The 26,394-nt window shown below is 38.4% G+C and overlaps 1 protein-coding gene across 4 annotated transcripts in view; it reads left to right on the top strand.

Moving 5' to 3' along the window:
* The window catches only part of TADA2A (transcriptional adaptor 2A), a 39,515-nt gene extending 14,823 nt beyond the window's left edge, over positions 1-24,692 (top strand). For 3 of the 4 annotated variants that reach the window (XM_081029233.1, XM_081029236.1, XM_081029234.1), the window contains 11 exons: positions 554-711; positions 2,014-2,102; positions 3,288-3,360; positions 10,821-10,884; positions 12,528-12,571; positions 15,254-15,364; positions 17,250-17,321; positions 19,133-19,265; positions 19,823-19,866; positions 22,269-22,342; positions 23,831-24,692. In XM_081029233.1, the coding sequence (XP_080885359.1) occupies positions 554-711; positions 2,014-2,102; positions 3,288-3,360; positions 10,821-10,884; positions 12,528-12,571; positions 15,254-15,364; positions 17,250-17,321; positions 19,133-19,265; positions 19,823-19,866; positions 22,269-22,342; positions 23,831-24,016 (1,048 nt within the window). In that variant the 3' untranslated portion in view covers positions 24,017-24,692. The remainder of the gene's footprint in view (positions 1-553; positions 712-2,013; positions 2,103-3,287; positions 3,361-10,820; positions 10,885-12,527; positions 12,572-15,253; positions 15,365-17,249; positions 17,322-19,132; positions 19,266-19,822; positions 19,867-22,268; positions 22,343-23,830) is intronic. The other variant, XM_081029235.1, reaches the window with a different exon arrangement.
* The last annotated feature ends 1,702 nt before the right edge of the window (positions 24,693-26,394 follow it).

Below are 26,394 nucleotides of genomic sequence, written 5' to 3'. Positions count from 1 at the left end.
TCATTTTTTCATCTGTAAAAAAAATGAGACAGTAAATACCCCACAGAGTTAATGAATGGTACGATTAACTTTGGTTGTGAATGTATGTAGCTTACGCTTGACCTATTGTAAGAGCTCTAGTAAAGAAACGTTTGTTCATGTGAAATGTTTTGTAAGCTATAAAAAACATTATGCAATTATGAAACTATACTTACCGTACATTTTGTGTGTTCTGAAGTGGTTCATTGTTATGTATAGCAATTCTTTCCTTGGGGCCAGCTCACAGGAAAATGACAGATTTTCTAGTGATCTTCCCTTCTTTTGATGGAAAAGAAAGGGCTTTTCAGATGTTGTCTCTATATCTCGGAACAGTAGGATTTGTAACATCAGATTATACCAACATTAGGCTTATATTTGTCTTATTGTTCTACCAATATCTCCACGATACCAATTTGGAGATATCAGATTCCAGACATTGTATGGATGGGACTTAAAATATGGAAAGAACAAACTATGCTTTTACAAGCATTATTATAATTGAAAGTATTACTTCCTTTTCCTCACACTTCTCTAGGCAGGATGTAGCCAATCAGATGTGTACAAAGACCAAGGAGGAGTGTGAGAAGCACTATATGAAGCATTTCATCAATAACCCTCTGTTTGCATCTACCCTGCTGAACCTGAAACAAGCAGAGGAGGCAAAAACTGCTGACACAGCCATTCCATTTCACTGTAAGTGCCTCCCTTTTTTAAAGAGATAGTTAGGTTATCCTTAGGACCTGTTGCAGTAACAGGTAAACAATGTTTTGATGACTTGGCCGGCTAACGAGTTTATGGAGATAGGATGAGGTGACATGGTCATTATTAAGTCAGGGCCATAATTGGGCAAGGAGGGGACATATTCCAGAAGTCATACTTCTACCCTGGATGTCAGAGTGCCTGGATCCCATGTGTAGTTTCACCCACTCTGAGACTCTTTAACATAATGCTTGCTTCTGTGAAGTGAGATATGCAAAATGAACCGACCTTTCCATGCTATTGTGAGCACAAGCCTTTTGTTTTACAGTTCTTTTGGAGAGTTTATGATTGCAGATATTAGTTATTGAAGGAAGTTTAGTATTTGACTCATTAATTATTAATGATCCCAGTGTTCAGTCTAAGAAGCAGTTTGTTATTTTTGTTCACTTGATTGTGGCAGTAATAGAGAACTTCTGTTTTAATCTTGTGTGGCTGAGGGACCCGTAGGTCCTATAACAAAACATAATCAAAACCATGATGAATTATAAATGGACATCTTTCTTGAATGACTCCCAGAGCACAAGTAATGAGATCAGAGTGTTTTCCCTTCCTCCCTCCCTTTCTTCATCCTCTCTAGAAACAGTTTCATAGCTGACTAACTCAACGCCTGATCATCCCTCCTATTTGGGTATTACTTTGGATGTTAGCACTTTGTTCCCAAATCCGTTCAACCATTTGTTCCTCAGAGGAACCCAGTGAGATAGGTAGAGCAAGTGCTTTTGTTTTACACATGAAGAAACTGAGATTCAGAAAGGTTAAATAATTTGTGCGAGGTCAAGGGACTAGCAAATGTTAGAGCTGGGGCTCAATTCTAGCCAACTTCCAGATCCAGTGTTTTTTTGCCTCTCAATTAGATGAGATTTGTAAATTGAGATTGGTACTAAAGCATAAGGGAGCTGAAGCAGACAGAGTAAATACTTATGTTCTGTAACATTAAAGAAAAGATTCTTGGTTTTTCCACATGTTAATAGCAAAAAGCAGAGGGAATTTCCCCCATATTTACGTAGAGGATTCCTTAAGTCTTACTTTCCTTTTTAAGAAATCAGTCTGTTTCCATAATATTTTATCTTTTTCACTTTTCCTTTTATAAAAATCTTTTGAATTTTATTTATTCTCTCAGACACTGTCTTTCTCCAAGCAAAAATATTTCAGAGTGTAAATGAGGACTATTTCTGTGTCACTTTTTTCATGCCAATATTTTATAAAGTAACTAAGAACAACTCTAAATTCTTCCAGCTACAGATGACCCTCCCCGACCTACCTTTGACTCTTTGCTTTCTCGGGACATGGCAGGATACATGCCAGCTCGAGCAGATTTCATTGAGGTAGGAAAAACTTATTTTTGCTTCAGACGAGCCTTATATCTCTTTATCCATAGGTTCCATATTACTAAAAAAGATTTTCCAAGCACTGTAATTTGTAAGGCTTTAGGCAGCCACATTTTCTTCCATTCTCATTTGTAAACATTTTCACGTGTAGAACAATAAAAATTCTTCAGACCGAGAACCTGTTTCTTAGCTTGCGTTGGTGTTGGCTCTTACTTTCTTAGGTATGGGGCTCTGGTTCTCATTCCATGCCTAGGGGTTTTAAGGTTGTACTATATCAGGGGTTGGCAAAGTTTTTCTATGAAGGGACAGATAGTAAATATTTTAGGTTTTCTAGACCGTAGACTCTGTTTTTGCAGCTAAACTTTGCCATTATTGTGCAAAAGCAGAATCAATAACATGTAAGTAAATAAGCATGCCTATGCTCCCATAAATATTTTTTACAAAAACAGGTAGTGGACTGCATTTGGTCTACATGCTGTAGTTTGCTAACCCCTGCACTGTATTCACAAGGATGTAAAGAACGATGAATGTATGTATAAACTACATGTTCCTTGTTCAGCCATGGAGTCAAAAGCCATGTGAATGTAGGACTAAGTCTTGTGATTTCTCATCTAATTCACAATTACAATGCTCCAGGAGGTTATTTGAAAGTTTAGTGAGCTACAGTTTTGCCAGCCACACCCAGGTCAGCATTTTGTTCGTGGCAGGTGATATGGTAGACCTACCTTACATACACTGCCCTACGAATTGTACTCACTGGATAGAATATAAACAGATCTACCCACTAAGCTACATAAGCATATTATTGAATAAAGAGAGCGTTTAGAAGGTAGTACAAAGGTAGATGAATTAATACAGACAATTTTGTTATCTGAAGACCGAGTCAGAGTTAGACTTTCTTGGGTTACCTTTTATGAACAGACTGCTTGTAATTTTTGAAATAATAAGTTTGGCTTTATTTCTAAACTCATAACTGTTTTCATTTTTGCTGGTACTACTGTCTGAAAGCCTCTCAGATTTTCCCCATGACTTCTTATTACTTGTGGCAGTATCCTGGCCTTGTACCCCATTCAGTATTTTTAATGGGTGTTTGCTGTGTATTTTCTCTTTACTTCTAATGCATGGCTACTGTAAAGTTATTACTCAAACCTGATGGGTTTTTGTTTTTTTTCCCCTAAACAGGAGTTTGATAATTATGCAGAGTGGGACTTGAGAGACATCGATTTTGTTGAAGATGATTCGGACATCTTACATGGTAACATTTTGTTTCAGCAAGTATTTTTATTGATTGCAAGCTATATGATGACACTGTGTGCCTGCTAAGAATATAAGGATAAATAAAATATGTCACCTGCCCTTATGGGACTCAAAATCTAGTGGTTAAGATGCTGAACTTACTCTGTTGTTGGATTTTGACTATAAAAAAGATCGTTTGTGATGATGGTGAGAGTTGATTATATAATGGTAGTTGAGAATAACCCATCGCTTGGACTGTGTGATCTTTTTTTGGCTGAGGTAAGCCTACACTGGGGTAATTGATTAACCGGCCCTCACTGCCCCCTTAGAAGGAAGGGAATCAGTGCAAGGACCTTGGGACTTCAGTGGCAGCTGCTGATACTACTAGATGTTCACTATAATTTCTTACCCCAAATTTCCCATAGCAGGAGAAAAGAATGGAAGTTCTTCGAGGATTTTTAGATCAAGATTGGGAATTTCTTGTTTCTTAGGACTGTTGAATTTTTACCATTTCTGAATTCTCATCTAAGATTAGCCCGCTAAGGATTTCTGTCAACTCTTGTGTTATGACATAAGTGGTTAATACTAACAGGGCTCTTAAAAGTGAATGGTTAGACTTTCATTGAATCTTTTTGTTCCCTCTTTCTATTTTCAATGAACTAAATATTTAACATAATCCCCAATCTCTCATTTCAGGCTAGATTTGAATATGATGCAATAGATGAATAATGCTCCCTTGGATTTTATATTCCCCAAACAGCATCTTTATTGTTTCTCTTAAATCTATACCCCAGGCTGGAAAGGCAGGTAGAATCCTTGTTGAATTATAAATCAAGTTTTCATGTTGCATTAACTACTACTAGGTCACTAGAAGGGGAATTTGATTCTTCTCTGCATACAAGAGCCGCTTAGGTATTTGTCACACCAGATCTAGGACATAAAAATTTTACCTTTAGAATTTTTTCTCTACATATTTCTTGAGCAATTTTCTTTGCAAAATTTCATTTCTCCCACACAACTTGAAGGAAAATCAGAGTGACGCAGATCAAACTAAATGAGGAAAGCTTGAAAGCAAACTAGCATTCACTAGAGTCATTGTATTGTGCAGTCTTCGTGTCAATCTCCTTTTCAACCCTGGGTAACTCATGTTATTGTCTTTTCTCACCTCTCATGTTGTTCCTTTAAAAGTAGTGTGCAGACTGCCATTGAATATTTCTCCTCATATACACCAGCTTTAATTAAAATGATGTTTCCTGGCTTGTATCTTTTCCAGAATGCAAAAAATAGTAATAATAATGCAACTTTATAAATATCATCCTTTTAGATACTGTTCAAAAGTACGAAACTTTTGAAAGTCAGAATCTCTAATGTCAATAATGGCTCCACTATGAAAGAGACTTGCTGAATCACTTCTCTAGGCCCTAATCCAAGGTCTTCATTCTTAAGCCTCAACATTATTGAGAAAACTGTATTAATGGTTGGTATTTCATTTCGCTCTTTTTTCTTTGTAGAAGCAGGGTCTATAATTTCTTCTGGTACACTTATGTTACTTTCTGTAATTATTGGGGACAAAAGGAAAAAAATCAGAAAGAAGCAATTGATTGACTGACAGTTTTGATTTCAGTTAGCATTTCAAACCTGTGACATACTTTAGTTATTTGTGCTCTTCCGATGATTTCTACGACCTTGTAAGTCACTTGCTTCTAGTTCATTTGCGCTAGAACTGAAGCATCAGTTATTGCTATACACAAGTAGCTTTAACAGAACATAAATAATAATCTCTGCCTCTCGTTTCCCTGCCTAGTAGTGAACTATAAGATGTTTAGATGGGTGCTTTTTAAAAGGTGACAACACTTTAAAGAGGTTTGGCAGCATTAGAGGGATGCTTTCTTTGTTTATGGCGTTGAGTTCTTATGTTAGCTCCTCAGGCAGCATGCCCCACCGTCTGCTGGGGCCCATTGCTCCTGCGCTGAGCAGTTTCGCCCAGAGCACTCAGTGAAAGAGGACTGCAAGCCCAAGGAGACTCAGGAAGGAATGAGAAAGGGCACACCTAAAACAGAGGGGCACATTGGTGTACAAATCAGAACACTGATTCAACCTTGGGCTTGCTTCTGAGTCACTGTGTGATCTTGGGCAAGTCCTTGGAATCCTGCTTACTGTTTCGTTGTGTGCCCTGTCAAAAAAGAAGGGGTGACACTGATTAGTCAGAGAGTGCGAATGTCTCCAATGAAAGATGGGTACGTAATTCAGGATGGCGTTAATTACCATTTCATTATATCATTATATTCTTAATGTTACGTTCCCTCACTGACAACTACTGGAAGGAAGCAAACTGTGTGGCTGAGTTTCTTGCTTTTTTTTTTTTTTATTCCATTCCAAGGCATCTAGAAGATCAACTGATGTGACCAAACCCTTGTCCTCACCCAAAGATTTTTCCCATGATTCATGGAATTTGTCTAATAATATGGGTTTGAATGGTCCATTATAGAGGCCTGTGACATAATGGAGGGATAATAAATTGCATTCCAACCATACCAGAAGGCTTTTCGCATGGGCCCAAAGTGAAGCAGTGTCGGAGGAAGAAAATAAGGAAGTTCTGGGATCCCTAGATAACACCTCCTCATGTTTTATGGAAATAAGTAGAAATTATGGGTTTGGAGAGATGCAGAAGACTCCTAGCTTGGCACTCCTGTGTGTCATGGTGTGTTGTGCGATCTCAGGGCAGACAAATAGTGTAGTTCCCTTTTCTGGAGGGAACATCACTCCTCATCTGCTTTCATTTGGGAAAATCTCCTAAATCTGTGGACTCCTCATTCAGAGAGTTTCACAGGTTCTGAAACCCAGAGTGCAGCATCTTCTAATCATTTCTGTCCCGTAACCCAAGCAAGCAAAAAGCAGTATAAGCTCCTTCCTATCTGTTGGGTCTGTGTATTCAACACTTAGGATTGTACATTAAAGTAGTTTATTCTTCCTTTACTTGGAAAGATAATTTCAGCAAAATGTCTTGACCGGACGTGGATTTTCCCCCCACGTTTCTTTTTTCTATCTTTGGCCCATATTGCCAACCTTTACATCCTTTAACACTAGGTCAGAGGTCCGGACGGGTCTCAGTGCACTCACTTACCTGTTGGCAGTGCCCTTCCCTTTATAGTGATTTGGCTACTTTATGCTTGAGACCTTTTAGACATAAATGTTATTAATAGGTAATGCATATAGCACTTAGTTTTCCAGTTACCATTTTAAGCCCTTCAAACATTGTGAACTCACTTAGTCCTCACAAAATTTTATGAGTTGGGCGTTATTATTATTACCCCATTTTATAGATGAGTAAATTGAGGGATGGAAATATCAAGTAACTTGTCTGAGGCCACGTACCCTGTGAGTGAAATGACCATCTCCAGAGTCTGTGATCTTAATACTGTACTATCTTTACAAGCTGTTTTTTGGGGGGTTTTTTTGGTGACATTTCACATTTGTTATCTTCTGTGGCTTAACCACATTCCTCAGAAGTAGGAATAGATATTTTTCCATTTTACATTCAGAGAAATGCACAAAGGAGCTAACTAACTTGCCCAAGGCTTCCTACTTGCTGACTTTAACCTTTAGGTCCTGTGGTCTTTCCTTCAGAGAACTGAGTACATCTTGGCTAGAAGATTTGGGGTGGGGAATGACTTTTTAAAAACTTTGCTTCTGGGGAATACCTGAGTCACAGGTTTGTACTTGTGTGGTTGCAATAGGGATTTTGATTGGCTTCCCTGCTGTTAAGGCCTCTGAGATGGTTTTCTTGCCAAGCAAACAGTAAGTGCCTTCTGTCAGGAAAACAGAAACATGTTGCCAGCTATTTTGAACAATGTTAGAAATACACTGCAGTGGGAAGGAGCTGCCTCTGACTTCTGCCCACTTCTTGAAATATTTTAAGGCCAGCCATTTGGAAACTTTGTTATCAGTCCCCAGTGTAATCACAGGGAGACTATTCTTTCCCCAAGGCTGAGATTTCAGAGGCCTTACATCAGTGGATAGATTATGGGTAGTTTTGGTTTGTTTGTTTTTAATGATCTCTGATTCTTTGCCTGCTTTACTGGGACCTCCAGTCACTATAAGTAGAATGTGAACTGATGATTCTCATTCTTGCAGTGTCTGCCTTCTTACTTCTATTCTGCCTGCTGTGCTGTGGTCCTCCCTGGGTTATTCGTGTGGTTAAGATCTGATCATCAGTTGCTGCTATTTTGGTGTGCTTTATAAAGAAAAGAGGTAGCTTCAAATATGAATTTTTCTCTGGAAGAAATCCAGTTCTCCTTTCATGTGTTTCTATGTCTTCCTTTCCTTCCTTTTGTTCCCAGAGCCAGTTGTACAAATTTAAACTACTGAAGTGATCAAGCCATAGAACCAATTATCAGTAATATTTATAGATTTTTTTTTCTGTAACACAGTCTCTTCAGTTTTTTTCTGTTTTAATTAAGTCATTCCCACACAAGTCTTAGAAACAACATTTTGTCAAAATTAGCAGTGATTTCCACTGCATTGTCAAGTAGTTTCTTTCCTATTTGAACTCATTGTATTCGGTGGATAAATGAGATAAGGCACATAAAGAACCTGGAACATAATAAATACTCAGTGCATTTTAGCTGTTTACTTAGCTGTTATATTTGCTTCTCTTTCTGCTTTGAACCTTTGACTTCGTAATTCTATTTCTCACAATGGTTTCAAAACCATTGCCTTAAATCTTGGACTTGATATTATTGAATTATTTTTAGTTTATGGGCAGTTATAGGAAAAAATGTTAGAACAATGTTCAAATTTTTGAACTTGTTAGAAAAGAACAAAAAATATCCATGGTATTTACTACTTTTTTTTTAATACTTGAACTTTTAAAAAATATTCACTCACCTCTTCAGATCATCCAGCTAGAATTTATGTTATTTTTATCTTAGATCCAAAGGAGAATGGCCTAGATAAAGTATTCCTGGTCATTTCCCAGTGCTTGAAGTTGTATACATATATAGTGCATAGCCCAGCATGTTAGATTTTGGTATTTCTTCTTTCTAATCTGAGACTATCCTTAGAGCAAGTAGACAGTAATGAGTCAGGATGGAATATCCAGAATTTATTTCTATTTATCTCGCCAGGGCTATCATGTTGATAATGCATCAGGGTTGTACATTGCTCAACTTTTGTTTGCTTTCATGTAGTGAAAGAAATTGGTGATTCTAACAAGCCATTGTGTTCTGTTCCCTTACTTATTCATTGGTTCCATTTTTCCCCACCCTAAAACTAATTCCAGCGGAAATGTGGGTTTCAAACTGTTCCATGGAGTTACCCTCAGGGACTACTACTGGGAATGGTAGCTGGATATGGAGTAAGGAGAAGAGGTCAGCTAGAGCACATCTAATTTATCCATTTCAGATAAGAATTTATTGGAAAACAAAATTTAAGAGTTACTCTAGCAGAACGTATAAATCTATACTGACTCATTGCCCCCATGAGTTAAACTGGAACTTGTGTCTCACTTTCTTTAGCTGAGATTATATTGCTGTTTTCATTTATCAGTGTTACAGAGGCTCTAGGCTCTATTTTGGAATAAAACTTACTCTCCTGGAAGGAGTGATTGTCATATACAACTCAATTCTTTGTTGTAAGAAGTTATGTTATCTAACATTTGAATAATGTATTTTAATTTTTCAGAGGACAAGTCATTATGTTATGCTCTAGGGCCTCTTTCTTCTATGAATACGTTCAGTAATCAAAACAAAACCAGACTCTCAACTTACACAAAGCTTAAGAAGGTAACAAGTTACTAGGATAGTTCCAGAGTCTACTGAAATTATTAAATCTTAACATTCTCTCAGAATCCATAGATTATAGAGGAGAAGAATGGTTAATATAGCATAGTGTTAAGTTATGCATTCCTCATATTTTCTTCTAGAGTTGTTAATAATTGGTCTTTGTTGTTTTTTTCTGTAGAGGTCTTCAGACTATAAAAAGCCTGTGGGAGTTTTTTTACTTATGAGATGTTTGTTTTTTTAATATACGTATCATTTTCAATTAAGCCAGATTTAGGATATAGGACTAACAGAAAGTAAACATGTTGGACAATTTCAGTCTTTCCTACTCAAGGCTCTGGAACCAGACAGTCTAGGTTTGGATTCCTGCTCTGTGATCTTGAGCAGGTTGTTTTGTGTACATGTTGTATAGGGCATATGGGGGAATGGTAGGAAAGATAGACAGAATCCAGACATTAAGGGGTCTTACATACTATGTAGGAGTTTGAACTCCTATAAGTGGATGGGAAGCCACTAAAAAATTGTTAAGTAGGGGAATTACACCCTGAGATTGTGCTTTAACACATTACTCTGGTACCATTTGAAGGGGATAAATGGTTGCAGTGAGATAGGAATGGAATCATTAAAAGAGTGGATGCAGTGGTCTAGGTAAAACAAGATGCCTGAGTTAAGGAATAGGGTTAGGGACAAAGAATAAGAGATGAATTTGAGAGAGATTTAAGCATTAAGTATAGGTAAGATTTACTGATTGACTAGATATGGAGAGAGGGAGGGAGAATACAGAATGATTTCTATCTTGGACAAGTGGATATACTGTAATGCTGTTAACCAAGAGAAATATTTTTGGAAGATGGGAAAGAGAATACAAGTATGCAACTGAAGACCACATGAGTAGAGATACCCAACTGGGTCTGGAGCTTAAAATAAGTGGATGAGTTTATGGGAATAAGGTGAGGGGTGAAGAGATGAGAATAGAATCCTGAGGAACTCTGAAGATGGAAATATTGGCCAAGGAAAGAAAAAGAACCAGAACTATTGTATTGATGAAAACTTTTGCTATCCACTGACTCTTTCCTTCTAATTCTTCATGTCTTTAACATGAAAGTAAAGCCAGGAAAGGACTGGGATATGGAAAACCAACCAGAGTACAGATTTTGGATTGTTAGGCTATTTAATGGAACTTGAACTATTGAATGCAAAACTGCTCCGTAAATAGTTGCTGTTCCCGAACTGAAAACTGCTACTCTGGGAAAATATTTGTGTTGCTTGTTACTTGCATTGGTCTTGCCTGATGTTTCCTGAACTTACTCCCGTGCAGTTATAACAATAATCAATACTCATTTTTATGACTACTCTGATTGATGTAATTTATAGCCTGTGTTACCAGAGCTAAGAGTCCGTGTTGAACTGTTACATGGAAACTAGTAATATACATAACAAAGCATGGCCAAAGAGGTGTTCAGTAGAAAGCAGGAATTGTTATCTGTAGGGTAATGCCATATAAATATACAGAGGAAAAAAGAATTTCGCTGATAAAGAAATTCAGTATCTTAGGATACTTTTGTTTCCAAGAGACAAATTAGCTAGATCAAGTGAGCGAGTGTGGAATAGTCAGCAATAGGAGGTTCAAAGTTTAGGTAAAAGATTTATTTTTGTCTTGGCTTTATTTTTGTTTATGTATTTGTTTATTTATTTATAGCTCTGAAGATGGCTGTAGTAGATATCTACCATTCCAGGTTAAAGGAGAGACAAAGGCGGAAAAAGTAAGTACAGAAAACTATATCTTGCCTTCTTTCAGCTTTAGACTATTGACCATGTACACATATAGCCCATAAGAATTTTCTAGTTATGGCTTATCTTGTGACCTTGAGGAATACACTTATCCTCCTTGGGTATCAACTTTTCCATCTGTCAAATGGGGATAATAATACCTGTCCTTTTTTGTTGCTTTTTTACCTCCTTCTTACCCTTTCTTGATGTACTAATGACCAATGAATAATGTGAGTACACTATTTTAAGGAAAACAGGAAGAAGATAAATTCAAGATGTTATTAAGTTATGCTTTTTAAAATGTCTCCTTCTAACTTTTTTATGAAAAGTCTTTTATCTAAAAGGATTTCAAGGGGTGGCCGGATGGCTCAGTTGGTTAGAGTACGAGCTCTTAACAACAAGGCTGCCGGTTTGATTCCCTTATGGATTAGTGAGCTGCGCCCTCCACAACTAGATTGAAGGACAGCGTCTTGGCTTGGAGCTGATGGGTCCTGGAAAAAACACTGTTCCCCAATATTCCCCAATAAAAAATTTTTTTAAATAAAAATAAAAAATATAAAAGGATTTCAAAAGAAATCCCGAACAAGTGTCAGGCACACTTGGTTATTCCTTCTCTTTGCAACAGAACAAAAACCATACATTCAGATGGAGAAATTATGGATCCCAGATCCCTGTTTGATTGCAGAGGCTGTAACAGTTAGGAGAAGGGTATGCAGAGGTTGTGAGTGTGCGTGTGTGTATGTATGTGTAGGCATGTTACCATGGAATTGCTAACTAGAGACACAGTGATGTAACAACAGTAAAAAGGAATGGGACTTGGGAAATACTGGGTTGATGAAATTGGGAGGCACTGTTGAGGGACCAAGGTGTGATCCAAAGTAAAGCTTACTTTCTGCGTGTCTGGAGTTAGCTCCCCAGCAGTGCCAAAGAAGCTTACCCAGCCGCTCTTGTGAGAAGCTTCATTATTAGTCATGAATATTCTGGTAGAAATCAAAGGTTCCACACATATAACTCTGCGTGGTTTACTTAAATTCTGTTTTGCTTAAAACATACAATTAGAGCTAGACAGTATTGTAGAACTCAGTTGTTAAGGTTGCTGTTAGATCTTATGTTTCTTGATGCCCTTCCGTTAAACACACACAATGTTTATTTCAAATAGTTTAAAAGCATTGTGTCAGTGTGCAATTGTAAATGTTTAATGTCTGATCGTGGTGCCTTTTTATGGTTAATAGGGTTCTCTTAAATGACTCATCAGCTATCATTTCTCTAAACTTTTCTGAATAGATTAATTTCTGTGATACGGACGCAGATTCGCTTCTGTTTCATCTTCAGCGATAGATGTGTTGTTTTTCGGTATTTGTGAGTGCTCGTTGATTCTTCATTTGTCCAGCAAATAGTTATTGAGAATCTACTAAGCCCAAGGAGAGGCAAAGTATATGATGCTTGAGAGCCTAAAATTGTGTTAGTGACTCACAGACCTGCAGAACTCTGTGGGGAGTGACTTCTTTGGACCTCGATATTCCACCTTATAGTGTTTGGGTTGTCTAATAAAAGCTGCATGTGGATAAAAGCTGCATGTGGAAGGTATTATGAAATGTAAAACTAACTATAATAAACATTGTGGTTTTCATTCTAGAATTATAAGAGACCATGGATTAATCAACCTGAGAAAGTTTCAGTGTAAGTATTAGATGTTTTCTTTATTTCACAATTTCTTCCAGCATTATTGAATAGTTCTAAACAAATCATTTATGGTAGTAGTTCTTGATCCAGGTTGCATATTAGTATCACCTAGGAAGCCTTAAAGAATTCTGATACCTGGGTATCACCCCAGACTAACTAAGTCAGAACTCGGGGCGTAGCGCGAGAGCATCTGTATTTTTTAAGTCTTCAAGGCAATTCTGTTGAATAGTAGTTAAGAATCATTAATACACAGTCAACAACATTTGCAGGAGATTTTTTTTAAATTAGTATAGTAATTACAGCATGAATATAAATGGATCATTTTCTGGAACCACATAGGGTCATGTTTTGGAACTATATGTTAAACATATCTTGATCACCAGGTTGTGAAAATATTTTTAGGAAAAATCAACAGAAAGTGATTTTTAAATTTTGTATCATAATGGACAAACAACAGTGACATTTAGCAGTGAATAACGGTGATAGTAAACCTTAATGATTTTTGAATGAATGCTAACTTTGACCTTATTGTTTTAAATATTGGAGATAACCTAGGCTGGGCAGAAAGAATTCTTGTACTTTGTCTTCTACATTGTAGAGTTTTTTCAGCAAATGAGAACGATGATCTCATAGTAATTGCAATATTTAAATAAAATTGTTTACAATAGTTGTATGTCACAATACTCTTTTTTTTATAAAAAGTACCTTATAATTATTTTGGTTCATATCCTAGTTGATAGACTTTTACAGGTTTTGACACTATGTGCCCTTGTAGGGTTCAGATCAGCCCGTCATGGGTTAAGTGTTTGTTAATATACTCATGACCATAAGTATGTTACATTTTATGTCTTTTATTTTTTCACTTTCCATTACACGTTTTTCAAGTGATGGTGGTGTTTTGAGGATGTCACTTTTAACAGTTACATATATGTGTATATTCATAAATATATAATATGCTTAACCTGCTTTTTATTATTTAGCATATTTTCATTTAATCATTAAAAATAATGCCATGATAGGCCGGCCCGGTGGCTCAGGCAGTTAGAGCTCCATGCTCCTACTCTGAAGGCTGCCGGTTCGATTCCCACATGGGCCAGTGGGCTCTCAAAACAAAAATAAATAAATAAAAAATAATGCCATGATGAACTTGTTTGTGACTACAGCTTTGTCTATACTTAGTTTTTTTGTTGTTTTTTTTAGGTAGATTCTCAGAAGTGGAATTAATAGGTCAAAGAGTATGACCATTAAAAACTCTTGACACTTGCTACCAGATTGCTTTACAAAAGATATATCAATTTATATTCCTTCTAGCAGTGTATAAGATTACCTATCTAACCTCGTCCTCATTGAGAGCTATGGGTTTGCAAAAATAATTCAGGAGCAGATTTCCTTTGCCCTTTCTGTAGACAGTAATTGGTCATGTTCTGTTAACAACAGTAGTGGGTTCCTCTGTCTCAATTCCTGGGCTTTCCATAATCGGTCAGATGGCTTTTAACGTTGATTTGAAGTAGACCTTGACTCCTGCATATATTCTATTCTCAGCTGGTGGACATAGGTCAGCTTAGCCTTATTCTTTTAACTGTATGTTGCTTCTGAGAAAGAAGTGGCATGTACAATGTGGTTTCAGAGGTTTTCAGTTGCCATTATACTGAATGTACAGGTATACTTTACTATGGTAGGCAGAGGGGTTTTTTTCATCAAATTTAAAAATTATACTCCAAATTCTTCTGTATTTATTCCTGTAGTGAGAAGTGGGGTAGGGAGGTTAATAGTGAAAATAATCAGTCTGTGGCTGCCCATCAAATTGGCTCCTGGAATTTGTGGACCTGAGTGTCCCCTGCAAGGAAAGAGATTCATCTGAAAAGAGGACTTACTTTAAACAACTGTCAAAAGTGGACAGAACGAGCCTAGTTACTGTTGATTATCTGAAATGACTGAGTAGCAGTTTGAGAGTTTCTGGCGATCTAACCTACTATTGTTGATGTGTTTACTCCCCATCTTCTTTGCTGATGCCTCTCTGTATTAGAAATTTGGTCAGTAGTGATTCTCTGAGTTGCTGGTCCTAGCTATTCTGTGTGTGTGACCATTTACTTGCATGATAGTTATCAAAATACAACTTCATTAGTTGTGGTACTTAGTTTAGAGAAAGGCAAAAAGATCCAGAGAGAGAGTGAAGAAATACATGCCTCACTTGAGTATGGATAGGTAGGAGGAAGATTTTGGGTGGGGCATGCAAAGGATCACACAACTTTCCAGGCTAACCTCTTCTATATGGTTTATTGTGTCTGCACTTCCATTGTTTTCCTCCAGAAGTTAATAGTAGCAATTTTGCCCAACACTGTCCCTAAGAATGCATGATCTGCCTTTAATTGTCTTTCCTGTCACTGCCAGCAGTTCCTGCCCCTACACAAATTAAGAAATCGTGAGGTGTGGAGGTCATCATGTTCAGTACTGCCGATGGTGTCCAATGATAACAGCATCCCTGTGTGGTAACCATGGTGGCGCTGCTGTCATTGTGACTAGTGTTCTGCATTCTTAGCTTTACTGTGTGCTTCCTGTCATGGATAAGTTAGTCATGTGAAGTAATGTCCTTCTAGTTCACGTCTTGTAAAAGAAATACAGAAAAGTTAGGGATCCTTATACCCTCCGTGACATGGTTGTGTTTTACTTTCTCTGTAGTAATGGAACGGCGGTATCCCAAGGAGGTCCAAGACCTGTATGAAACAATGAGGCGATTTGCAAGGATTGTGGGGCCAGTGGAGCATGACAAGTTCATTGAAAGCCATGCACGTAGGTGGTTTTGAGCCTTAAGCAACTCTGTGTGTGTGTGTGTGTGTGTGTGTGTGTGTGTGTGTGTGTAAATGGGAGAGATAATGGTGTGTTTTATGTGAAGTTCTGTAAATAAATAAATGGGTATTTTTGTCTGTGTGTATGTGTGTGTGTTTATATAAATCAGAGAGGTAATGGTGTGTTTTATGTGAAGTTCTATAAGTGAATAAATGGATAGTTTTGTCTTTGTTTCCCTTTATTACCACGAAATAAATTTGGGATTTTGAGGGTGTGAGAAGAGAGGTTAAAAAGCCTACTGGCTTTTCTTCTCCCCCTAAATAAACAGTAGCATAGTAGTTTTTCCTCTTTTTGTTATGGAACTCTTCAAGTACCAAGTACAAAAGTAGAGATAATAGTATAATGAACCCCCATGTATCCATCACTCAGCTTCAGCAGTTACCAACACATGGCCAATCAGTTTCATTTCTTCCACTCCCCTCCCACCCTCAACTGGATTATTTTGAAACAAATCCAGACATCATATTATTTTGTTTATACATTTTTTAGTATTTAGTTTTTAAAATGGGGACAGAGTTGGATGACTCATGGAGGTAGTACTTCCATCAGTCTGTTGCCTTTCTCTCTCAGAGAGGATTACTCAGTTATCATTTGATTTTTTCACCATAAAAAAAAAGAAGTTGTTGAGGCAGGAAGGCCTAGACTTTAAAGCAGTCTGGACTGGGTGGTTTAGTCTGTCCCTTGAATCATGAGATTTATGTATTTGACCTCCACGTTAAGTTCTGGGAATGTACTTTACCAAGGCTCTTACCCTGTTCTCATTGTGCAAGTATTTCTTGCATGACATTGTAGGCATTTATCTGAGCCAGGTTAGTTGCTCTCACAAACATCCCGTCTGGTTGTCATTCTTTGTATGGTTTATACTAGGTGACTGATCCTTTACTTCCTGCCCCTGTTTGTGCCATCCCTGGTTTATGTGTCACTCCAAGGAACACCCCATGGATTGTCCAGGCATTTCCTTCATCCTCTGTTTCAAAGCACCCAAATTTGAACATTTCTATTTCATAATAAACCCAAGCAGTACAACCTGATCGGTGTGCGCAGAAGAGGCTGAAATCTTTGGTTTATAGAAAATACAATGCTCTTTTGTTCCTATAGAAGAAAGAAACTATCTGAGATTTGAGCACAGAGCTTTTGTCCTTCCCTTGCCACATCAAGTAATACCAGAGACAGGATTCATAAAAGAATTTGGTTATGTGGTAGGACTTGTTATTTAACACATGATAAATAGAGCAGGGAACCTTGGTTGTTTAAAAAAAGTACCACATTTTCCTGAAAATAAGACCTAGCCAGACCATCCGCTCTAATGTGTCTTTTGGAGCAAACATTAATGTAAGACCCGGTATTATATTATATTATATTATATTATATTATATTATATTATATTACATTACATTAACCTAGTATTATATCATATTATAGACCCGATCTTATAGTAAAATAAGACTGGGTCTTATATTAACTTTTGCTCCAAAAGACTCATTAGAGCTGATGGTCTGGCTAGGTCTTATTTTCAGGGAAACACGGTATATTTGTTATTTCCATAGCTAAATTAATTCAGCCAGTTCACTGTAAGATTTCTAGGAGACAATTCCAGCTGCTGTCTCCAGCTGGAGACAGCAGCTAGAACACAGCTGGAGTGGGTTTTTCTCAGCTCTTGGGTAACATTTCTAATGAGATGTTACCAACAAATAGGATTCCCCAAATGGAATCCCCCAGGCTTTTATTATATAAGGCAGAATTACTGAAATCAGAGTCAACAGCAGAAGTGCTCATTGATGTTGATTTTCTTTTTCTAATTTTTCTCTATTCTTTTTGGGATAAACAGTAGAATTTGAACTCCGAAGGGAAATCAAGAGGCTCCAGGAATACAGGACAGCAGGCATTACCAATTTCTGTAGTAAGTACTACACACTATATGAGGGGGAAAATGTCTTCCAAACACATAGAAGACGTCTCTGTTTGAGGCAGTGTGGATTTTTTTTTTAATTTTAATTTTTTGTATTAGTTTCAGGTGTACAAAACAACATAATGATTAGACATTTACACCCGTCACAAAGTGATAATTCCCCCAAGTGTGGATTTTTTTAAAACAAGTTTTTCTTTTTCAGAATGAGTTTTTGATCCTTCCAGTAAAGTTTCATCTATTTAGTTCTTATAAATACCATTATATGGATTACCTGAGGTAAAATGAAAGTTATAACAAAAAGAAAAGAGAGGTGCTGCTTAAAATTTAGGATTCTGCTATGGCCTCTAAAAAGGGGATTTTGTAGTCTAAATTTTAGCCTCAGCCTTTTAAAATTTAGTGATGCATCATCTGATCCTTCTTACTCACCAAGCTTCAGCTAGGCGCTTACATCCCAGTTAGTTGAGGTTGTGATATTAATTATCTTCACAGCAGCTAACATCTCATAGAAACAGTTTACTGCGCACAAGGCCCAGCACTGAACATTTTACCTGGATCATGACATTTAATTCTCATAACAAACTTATAAGATAGGTATTGTTATTTTCATTTAATGAAGAAACTAAGGTGTAAAGTGATTAAGAGAGAGTTGCACTACAGCCAGGTCATAAGGGAGGGCAGTGTATTATAGTAGTTAAGAGCTGGACTTGGACAGCTTGGGTTTGGATTCTGGCTTTCTTGCTTACCAGACCTGTAATTAGGTTCCAGTTTCAATTTTCCAAGTCTCTTAGAATTAGTATGAAGATAAAATAGAGATAACACATGAAAACATAGCACAGTACTGGGCATACAGTAAGTCCTCAGTACATGGCAGTTTCTGTTGTTTTGTTGTTACTGTTGGAATGATCTTTAGCATTTTGTCCATCTTCCTGTTGGTTGAAAGTGATCACTCGGTACCCACAAGAAATAGCTTGTGGGTGTTAAGTTTAGCCTAGTATAATGGTTCTTTATTTTTAACCATGGAAATCATTTTCAAGATACAATTTTGCATGGTGCCCTAATCTGTAAACAAGATAAAAATGGAACTACTTTGTTTGAAGGCACATGGTTCAGTTCAGGTCATGGATAGCACCGAGGACCACCCGTTTGTGGTGGTGCCCTTGCTCTTCACAGTAAGCGCTGAGATGTTTTCATGGTGCTCCTGGGTTCCATGAAACCCACTGCTGTGGCATTCTGGAATCCGGCTACCTTTGTTAACATGTAGAAAACACCATGCAACTTTCGTTTAGCAATATGCATATAAAGACTCTGGTACCAGGTTTTGGTTACCTGATAATCGTTGCCTCTGGGAAAGGGGGAAAGGAACAATATTGGTCAATGAGGACTTATTTGTATTTGTGTTTCTATTTGCTTTTTAAGGAAGAGTATATGCTCATAGTACTTGTGTGACTTCAAAAAATACATAGATAGGAAAAAATAGAACAGGAAGAAATTAGACAATATTAAACGGTAGTTACTTTCAGGGGTAAAAATATGAGTGACTCATACTTTCTTTGTATTTATTCTATTTTGGGTCCCCCCCCCCCCAATTTATTAAAGGTAGAAAAGCAATACAAATATTTTTGTTTTCTTTTCAAAAAAGGGGTTTCAAAGTAGGGGAAATCTACTTTGCTCTTGGAAAAATAATTGTGGTAGCACTTTTGCAAAGGAAACCAAAGAAACACAAACTGTTTGCTGGTTAGTCAGGAAACCTTTCCGTTAGCTCTGCATTATCATTGCAATTGGGATGTTTTTTCCACCCCCAGGTGCCAGAACCTATGATCACCTCAAAAAGACGCGAGAAGAGGAGCGCCTGAAACGCACCATGCTTTCTGAAGTGCTCCAGTACATCCAGGACAGCAGTGCTTGCCAACAGTGGCTCCGCCGACAAGCTGACATGTGAGTCATTAGTCTGGGGTGAAGGAACATCCTTTTGGCCTTTACAGGTATTTTCAGACATATCCATGGGCACCCTCCCCTAGATGACAGAGTAATAATAATTGGATAGCTAGAAGAATTCAGAAAATGTTAGCAGTCTCTCTCAGATACAGTGCAGTACTGACAGTTTAGAGAAACAGCTGGACTCCTAGAATCCTGCTTTACTACTTTGATCTTACTTTTAAAAATAAGTAAATTCCCTCCATCCATGTCTTCTCTCTCCCTCCATATCTATTGGTATGATTTCCATTGGAGAACCATGTTTGTATCCTTACCCCATGAGTGGTCTCCATGGTGTTCCGGGCTAAGAGCTCTTCACGTACCCAAGTGATTTCCCCTTGCAGAACAGATTTCCTTTTCTGGTTAGCATATGCAATAGCTTGTAAAGCATGTGCAGTCTCCCTCATTATGTGTGTTCAAAGTAACCGATCTGATAAATGGCACCCATTCCCACACGGGCTTTTGGAAATTGCTTTCTTTGGTGTGATGTAAGTTTAAATTCCTCTTCTTCATTGTAGTGATTCTGGCCTGAGTCCTTCTGTTCCGATGGCTTCGAATTCAGGTAATTATTTTTCAGGCCGCAGCAAATTTTTGTGACGTTTTCATTCTAGGGATTGTGATGACCCAGCAGTTCCTCCCCACCATGTGGGATCAGGGTGCTTAGGCAGAGTGATGGTAATTATGTGTTGTCCCAGTTTATAAACATCAGCAAGTTTTCAGAATCTTCATGGCCAGACAAGGACTGTCATCAGGGGTAGTGCAGAGATGAGAAGGACAGATTCCAGAGAGGAGGGTTCTTTATTTCACCCAAGTCTGTGGGCAGTTTACTGTGTTTCATCTACCACAGATTATGAGATTTGTCTCTAAGGGGATAAATTAAAGCCTTTGTATCCTATATGAGCAAAGAGGTATGTTACTTGCCAGAAAGGCAAGGATTTCTTCTTAAGTTGGAGACTTAAGGTATTTCTATTTCTTAGCTTTACCTCTTTGGTTATGTCCTATTTTCAGATTAGTTTACAGAGCTATATTAAGCCATATGCTATACGTTATTCTTGGTGTTTGGTAATCAGCACCTGGTAATTTGGGGTCGTATTAGTTATAGAGCTCTGTTCCAAGATTGTGGTATTTCTTTGCCTGTTCTCTTGGTTATCGTTCATCCCTGTTCCATATGGTAGATTAGCCACTTCCCCTAGTCAGAACATACAGACCACTCTATTGATTGGAAACAGATTAGCCTAAGAAATGACCCATTGCAATTTTAGCATTCTTTGGAAAGTTGGAACAATAGACCTGTGATCCCATTCTCATCTCTCTAGGACTCAGAAAAGACCACGTAGGGATGATGCTTCTCCCCCCATTTATTCCCTTGTTTCAAATATTGTTTCTTAACACTTAGAGAAGAAAAGAGAGTCTTTTAGGGAGTAGCCAAGACAGCAAAGTATGGGCGGCCGGATGGCTCAGTTGGTTAGAGTGTGAGCTCTTAACAACAAGGTTGCCGGATCAGTTCCCACATAGGATGGTGGGTTGCGCCCCCTGCAACTAAAGATTGAAAATGGCAACTAGACTTGGATTTGAGCTGTGCCCTCCACAACTAGATTGAAGGACAATAACTTGACTTGGAGCTGATGGGTCCCAGAAAAAACAGTTACCCAATAAAAATTAAAAAAAAAAAAAGACAGCAAAGTACAAATTTTATTTTATAAGTTTCTTACTTCCAACTTCTCCCACCCCAATCTAAGAACAACTAACTGAATACTAGCTAATTAAAATTAACTAACGTGACCATGCAACTTGGGTGTTTATGTTTTCTGAACCATCTGCACTCATTCTTTGTTGCTCCCTCAGCTGGTGCTAGTTACTTCCTCCCCCCTGTATTTAGGTTGAGAAGACCTCTTGCTCCTCCTCATGTTCTGAGTGGGTCCTAAGGCAGTGCAAAGTTAGAAACCTGGATCCTTGTATTTTAGCCTCTGGGAACGTTGCTGAGGCATCAAATGATTTCTGTCTCCCTCTTTGAGCTTTTAGGGTAAGGCTAGGCCTGTAGGTTATGAAGGAGCCCTTATCCCTTTTGTTGATGTTACCCAGAAGCATGTTTTCTAGCAGAACAGCCTATAACAGTCCCTCCCCTTTCTCTCCACCACCTAAAAGACAACCCCCGTAAAACGTGTTAATATATTATTCTACACTTTCTTTTGCTTAACTCAGCCCATCCACCCCCAACTGAACAGTAATCCCAAACAGTCAAAACAAAACCGAAAAATTGTGCACATCAAGCTTCCCATCCTGGGCAGTGTCCTTGTACTTGGGTTTGTTTCTCAGGAATGTGAGTTCACCTTAGCCTCTACTTTGCTATATAATGGCTCTTTGTTCCTCTGTGTGGATCTTTCAGGTAAACAGGGCTACTTTGGAAGGAACAGATATTCCCTCACATAATAAATAAGAAGGGCCTTTTGCTGGCCTAACAGTCTGCCTTTGATCTGAAGGCAAATGGTACTTGGTTAATTACCGTGTTTGCCTTGTACTGCTGGCAGAGTGACAATGGTTAGGAAATATCTCTCCTGCCGAGTTGTTATTTCCATTCATCAGCTGTCAAGACAGGTAGTGTGTGACCTTTCTTAACTGGATGCCATCTGGGCTTTAGGTTTTAGAATCTTGTACGGGGTTAGGAAGAAATGGGTGATAACTACTGTGGTACGTAGTCGCGTTTGATGCTAAGGTATGTGTGATTGTATGTACATTTTAGCAGAGCAAAGGGCACAGGAATTACCATTTTTATTTTTAAGGGAACGCTGTGGTGCCCATATTGCTAGTTAAGCTGGGGCCTGAGGTGATAGGAAGAGATTCCCTACAGCGGGATATAGTAACCTTGTACCTAACAGGCCTGGCTGTAGTGAGCGTTGTCATACTAGACACCTGAGGAATTGTCACTCCTCTGAAATATATGCCCTTTTCTGTCTGTGTCTACAGGTAGACGAAGTGCGCCACCCTTGAACCTCACTGGTCTCCCTGGCACAGAGAAGCTGAATGAAAAAGAAAAGGAGGTAACAAAAAGAAGGGGAGCTAGAGGAAAGAGAGTAGGGGCTGCTAATTCATTGAATTGTCATTAGAAACGCATTACAGGATCAAACCCATTTTGTTCTGCTTATTAACGTTTGTATAGTTCTAGTCTATCCTAGAAGTCTAAACATTACAGAGCTAACCTCAGTAGGTTTCAAAGAACTCCTTTCCTTATCACCTTGCCACCATTTGCCTTCTGATGAACGTATGATATGTAAATCTAATTAGCAACTGTCATTTATGGAGCATTTACCATGTACCAGATACTTTATTAAGTGCCTTATGTCAAGGAAATTATTTTTTTTTAAACCTGAAATAACTTATATATGAAACTGATAATTGCCTATTAGAATGGTCACTTTAAGTTGTTCTACACTTTTTACAACAGTATAATCATCACTTGAAAGATTTTTTTGAATTGTCTCCCTAGCATGTTCATAAGCTTAAAAGAAGGGAATTTTTCATCATATATAGTCACACATTAATTTGATTTAAAAATAGCACGACCCACTTTTCCATTGTAATCATCAGGCTTGTCTTCATATTACTTTTGGCTATCTTTAAAATTAAATCCAACCTTTAAAGAGTCACCACCAAGCGTTTTGTAAAGAATGTGCCTTGGCTCTGATTGCTCTTTTGATCCTCATATGCTCCTTTTATAGTTCCCAAGATCAGTGGCCCCATCTGCCATGTTGTACCATTATTCAGGTCAGAGAGCAAAGAGTCAAGGAGTAGGAGCTAGTATTAGTCTTATTTTATCCACTAGGAATAGCAAAGATTAGTTTGGAAGTAGAAGGAAGTTTATGTTATATCCAAGTATTGCTAACAAAGGTCACAGCAATTTTCATTCAAGTACTGAATTGCTTGGAGTTTTAAGCAGTTTTTATCCTTACCCACAAAAGGGTGACCTCAGAGTGCCCATTGCTAGATAATGCTAAGTGACCTGGAATTGAGCTAGCCCTTGAATTTTAGCAGCTAAAATGGCCTCTCTTAGCAAGGTCTCTATGTCTCTTCTCCCACCAAAGTAGGAAACATAATCACAAAAGCAGGCACTACTACTTTATGCTGATACTAAAAGTAATGATTCACATTTGGGAATCCATGTGTCTGCACCCCCGCCCCCTGTGCCTGGGGCTCTTCCCTGACTGGCTGTCCTGGAATGTGCTGGGCCTCTGCCCCAGCTGCTCCTCAGGACTCACGCTTGTTTTCCCTGACAAACCCAGGTGAGCCAGCCGACACGTGCTAAAGGCTCTCCCAGCATCATACCTTGGCTCTCTCTTCCTGAGAGTCTGTCTTTAGTGAGTATTCCTTCCAGAGAAGAGACTAAATGGAATGTTGTACAGCCACCCAATAGCTCCTATAAATAGTTGGAGGTTGATGTCACTTCTTAAATTTTATTTTAGCTATACCTGCTGGGTTGAATTATGAGAATAACAGATGTTAATGTTTATTAAATTTGCCATGTCTTACAGCTCTGTCAGATGGTGAGGTTGGTCCCAGGAGCCTATTTAGAATACAAATCTGCTCTATTGAACGAATGTAACAAGCAAGGAGGCTTGAGACTGGCACAGGCAAGGGCCCTCATCAAGATAGACGTGAACAAAACCCGGAAAATCTATGATTTCCTCATTCGAGAAGGATACATCACTAAAGCCTGAGGCTCAAAACGCGTGGGGTCTGAAATCCCAAGTGTGGAATGTGGTGGGCCCGTGGACAGTGTCAGCATTCTGGAGAGTTTCGTGTTTGAGCTGAATTCTCATTGTAAACAGAAGGGAAGGACAAAGGAAACCTTAAGTTGTATTAATGTCGACTTTATTCTCCCCCCTGCTTTAAAACACTCCTGTTTTTGGTATTGTGCTGCAGAGTTATGTGCTAGATAAGCTATTATTAAATGTGAGTGGGCATTCATTCCTAGCACCGTGTAACTAAAACAAGAACCATAGTACCTCACATCACAGTGTCGGTAGAAATAGAACCAGTCTTTGGGCCCAGGAGTCCAGCTCAGATCCTTGTACTTGACAGGTTAGCTGTGTTAATGATCTGTTTTGCCTTCAAACATTACAGACATTTAAAATACGGAGGAAGGTAATAGAGCATGAGAAAGCTTTCTATTTCCTTCTGAGGATTTTTTAAGCTGACAATTTACATGTGGGAGCAAAGGGGAAGAAAATCTCCTCGTGATGGTGGTGTCCCAAAGTGCATCTTTAACTTTAATGTCTGGCTTTGTACTTTGCAGTCTGTCTAATCTGCAGTAGACTCTTGAGGAGGTAGCACCGGATATACAATGTCTGTGTTATTTTTAGAATTAATGGATTAAAATGTTTTGCTACTTAATTTGTGGGTGTGTCAAATTTTCTGGTAACTAAAGCACATTTAGGGTGTTGGATGCTCGCCTCATCACGCTGCACTGTCTCTGCTAACATGTGTGTCCTGAACTCACCCTGTTCTTACGCTGGGTTGCCCAGGATACCAGGCCCCTGAGGATGGAGATGATGCAACTAACCTCCGCTTTGCTTGGATTGAGACCTGAACCCTAATTTCTTAATGGTGAAAGGCGAACCTGCAATAAAAGCTCCTTTTGAAACAAAAGTAAAGCAGTTTCATATATGGGACTCAGTAGATATGAGTGTGAGTAACCCCACCGCATCTGAAACTTGGTCCTTAAACATTTCCGCAGAATAAGAAGCCACATTCAGAGTCATGGTTATCCCATTTCTATTAGAAGGAAAGTTGTATATATAACAGAAATAACTTCAGAATCTGCACAAATTACCTCCAGTAGCTGACTTATTCTTTAATTCTTTCAACATTCAAAATATCTAATTAAGATAGCATATGCTTTGGTGGAAGTATCTCCTCAAACTTTTTGACTGATGTAAAGATGTATGCAGCTTGCTAATAGACTTCATCTAGGGGTTATAAATGAAAATGAAATTCTTAGAATCTGAAGGAATTAGAATAAAGGATTTCAATCTTTAAAAAGGGTGGCTTGTGGAAATGGTCTCTTTTCTTTGCATAGTCATCCATCGCTCTTAGAAAAACGTATTCTTCCACCACTGTCACCCTTAGTTGGTCACAGAGGGATTGCCTCTTATCTCTGAAAGGTAATTCTGGGTCTCAAACTTTGGGATGCATTAGCATCAATGTTGGGTGGTCTCTTGTAGTCTGAAGAGTCCTTAATCTTGAAGGCAGGCTTCATGGGAGAGGCGAGCTTTTGAGGCAATGATAAGATTGAGAGGAAAGAGATAATTTGGCAGATGGAAGTGAGAGACTGTTCCAGACATAGTGGGTCTGGAGGGTGCTGTGGAGGCAGCAGGAGTAAGGAAAATGGTGCCAAGAGATACGCGAATAGTTGGCTAGGACACAGGGGCAGCTGTGGTAGTTAGGAGTGGGAGGATGGGAGGACAGTCTGATAGAAACCTTGGAACCAGTTGAACTCTGAAAAACTGGTGGGGGAATCAGTAGATTTGATGAGGAAAAGGGCATGGTTGAAAATAGTTACGGAAAACCAAGGCTGCAATTTCAAATGACTGGATTTTATAAGGTAGGATTATCACTGTTTTGGTAAACCCAGTTTTGCAAAATTTAAGACCTAGAATCTCTAGGGGATTTCTCCACGATCATGCCATGTTTGGGGTGAGGAGTCTTCTTGAAAGGAGTCACTGAGTCGCTCTCTTTGCATTTATAATAGAAAAGCACTTGCTGGTATTTGATCTGGCTTAAGTACGTTATTGTCTTCCATGTTCTTAGCACCAAAGGAAGGCCCTTCTTGTTACTAAAAATCCAGAGCTAGCAAGAGCCTTTCAAGAGAATATTCCACCCTTTCCCTTTGCTGCAAGATACGGTTGACCATAGATCAGCTATACTAACGGGTTTCCCTTAATCCAGATCATTTTAGAAGTGGAAGAGTTTACTCTGAAAACAACATGCACAGAAACCCTTTATTGATAATTTTTATAACAATTTAACATTAAAGCTTTCTGCTGGAATTTTTTGCATATCCTTCTCTGCCAGAGGTAGGAGGTAGAGAACAAAT

The sequence above is a fragment of the Rhinolophus hipposideros genome (genome assembly GCF_964194185.1).
Source record: "Rhinolophus hipposideros genome assembly, chromosome: 20".
Classification (NCBI taxonomy): domain Eukaryota; kingdom Metazoa; phylum Chordata; class Mammalia; order Chiroptera; family Rhinolophidae; genus Rhinolophus; species Rhinolophus hipposideros.
Note: the sequence above shows the minus strand (reverse complement) of the source record. Positions and strands in the feature narration are given on the sequence as shown.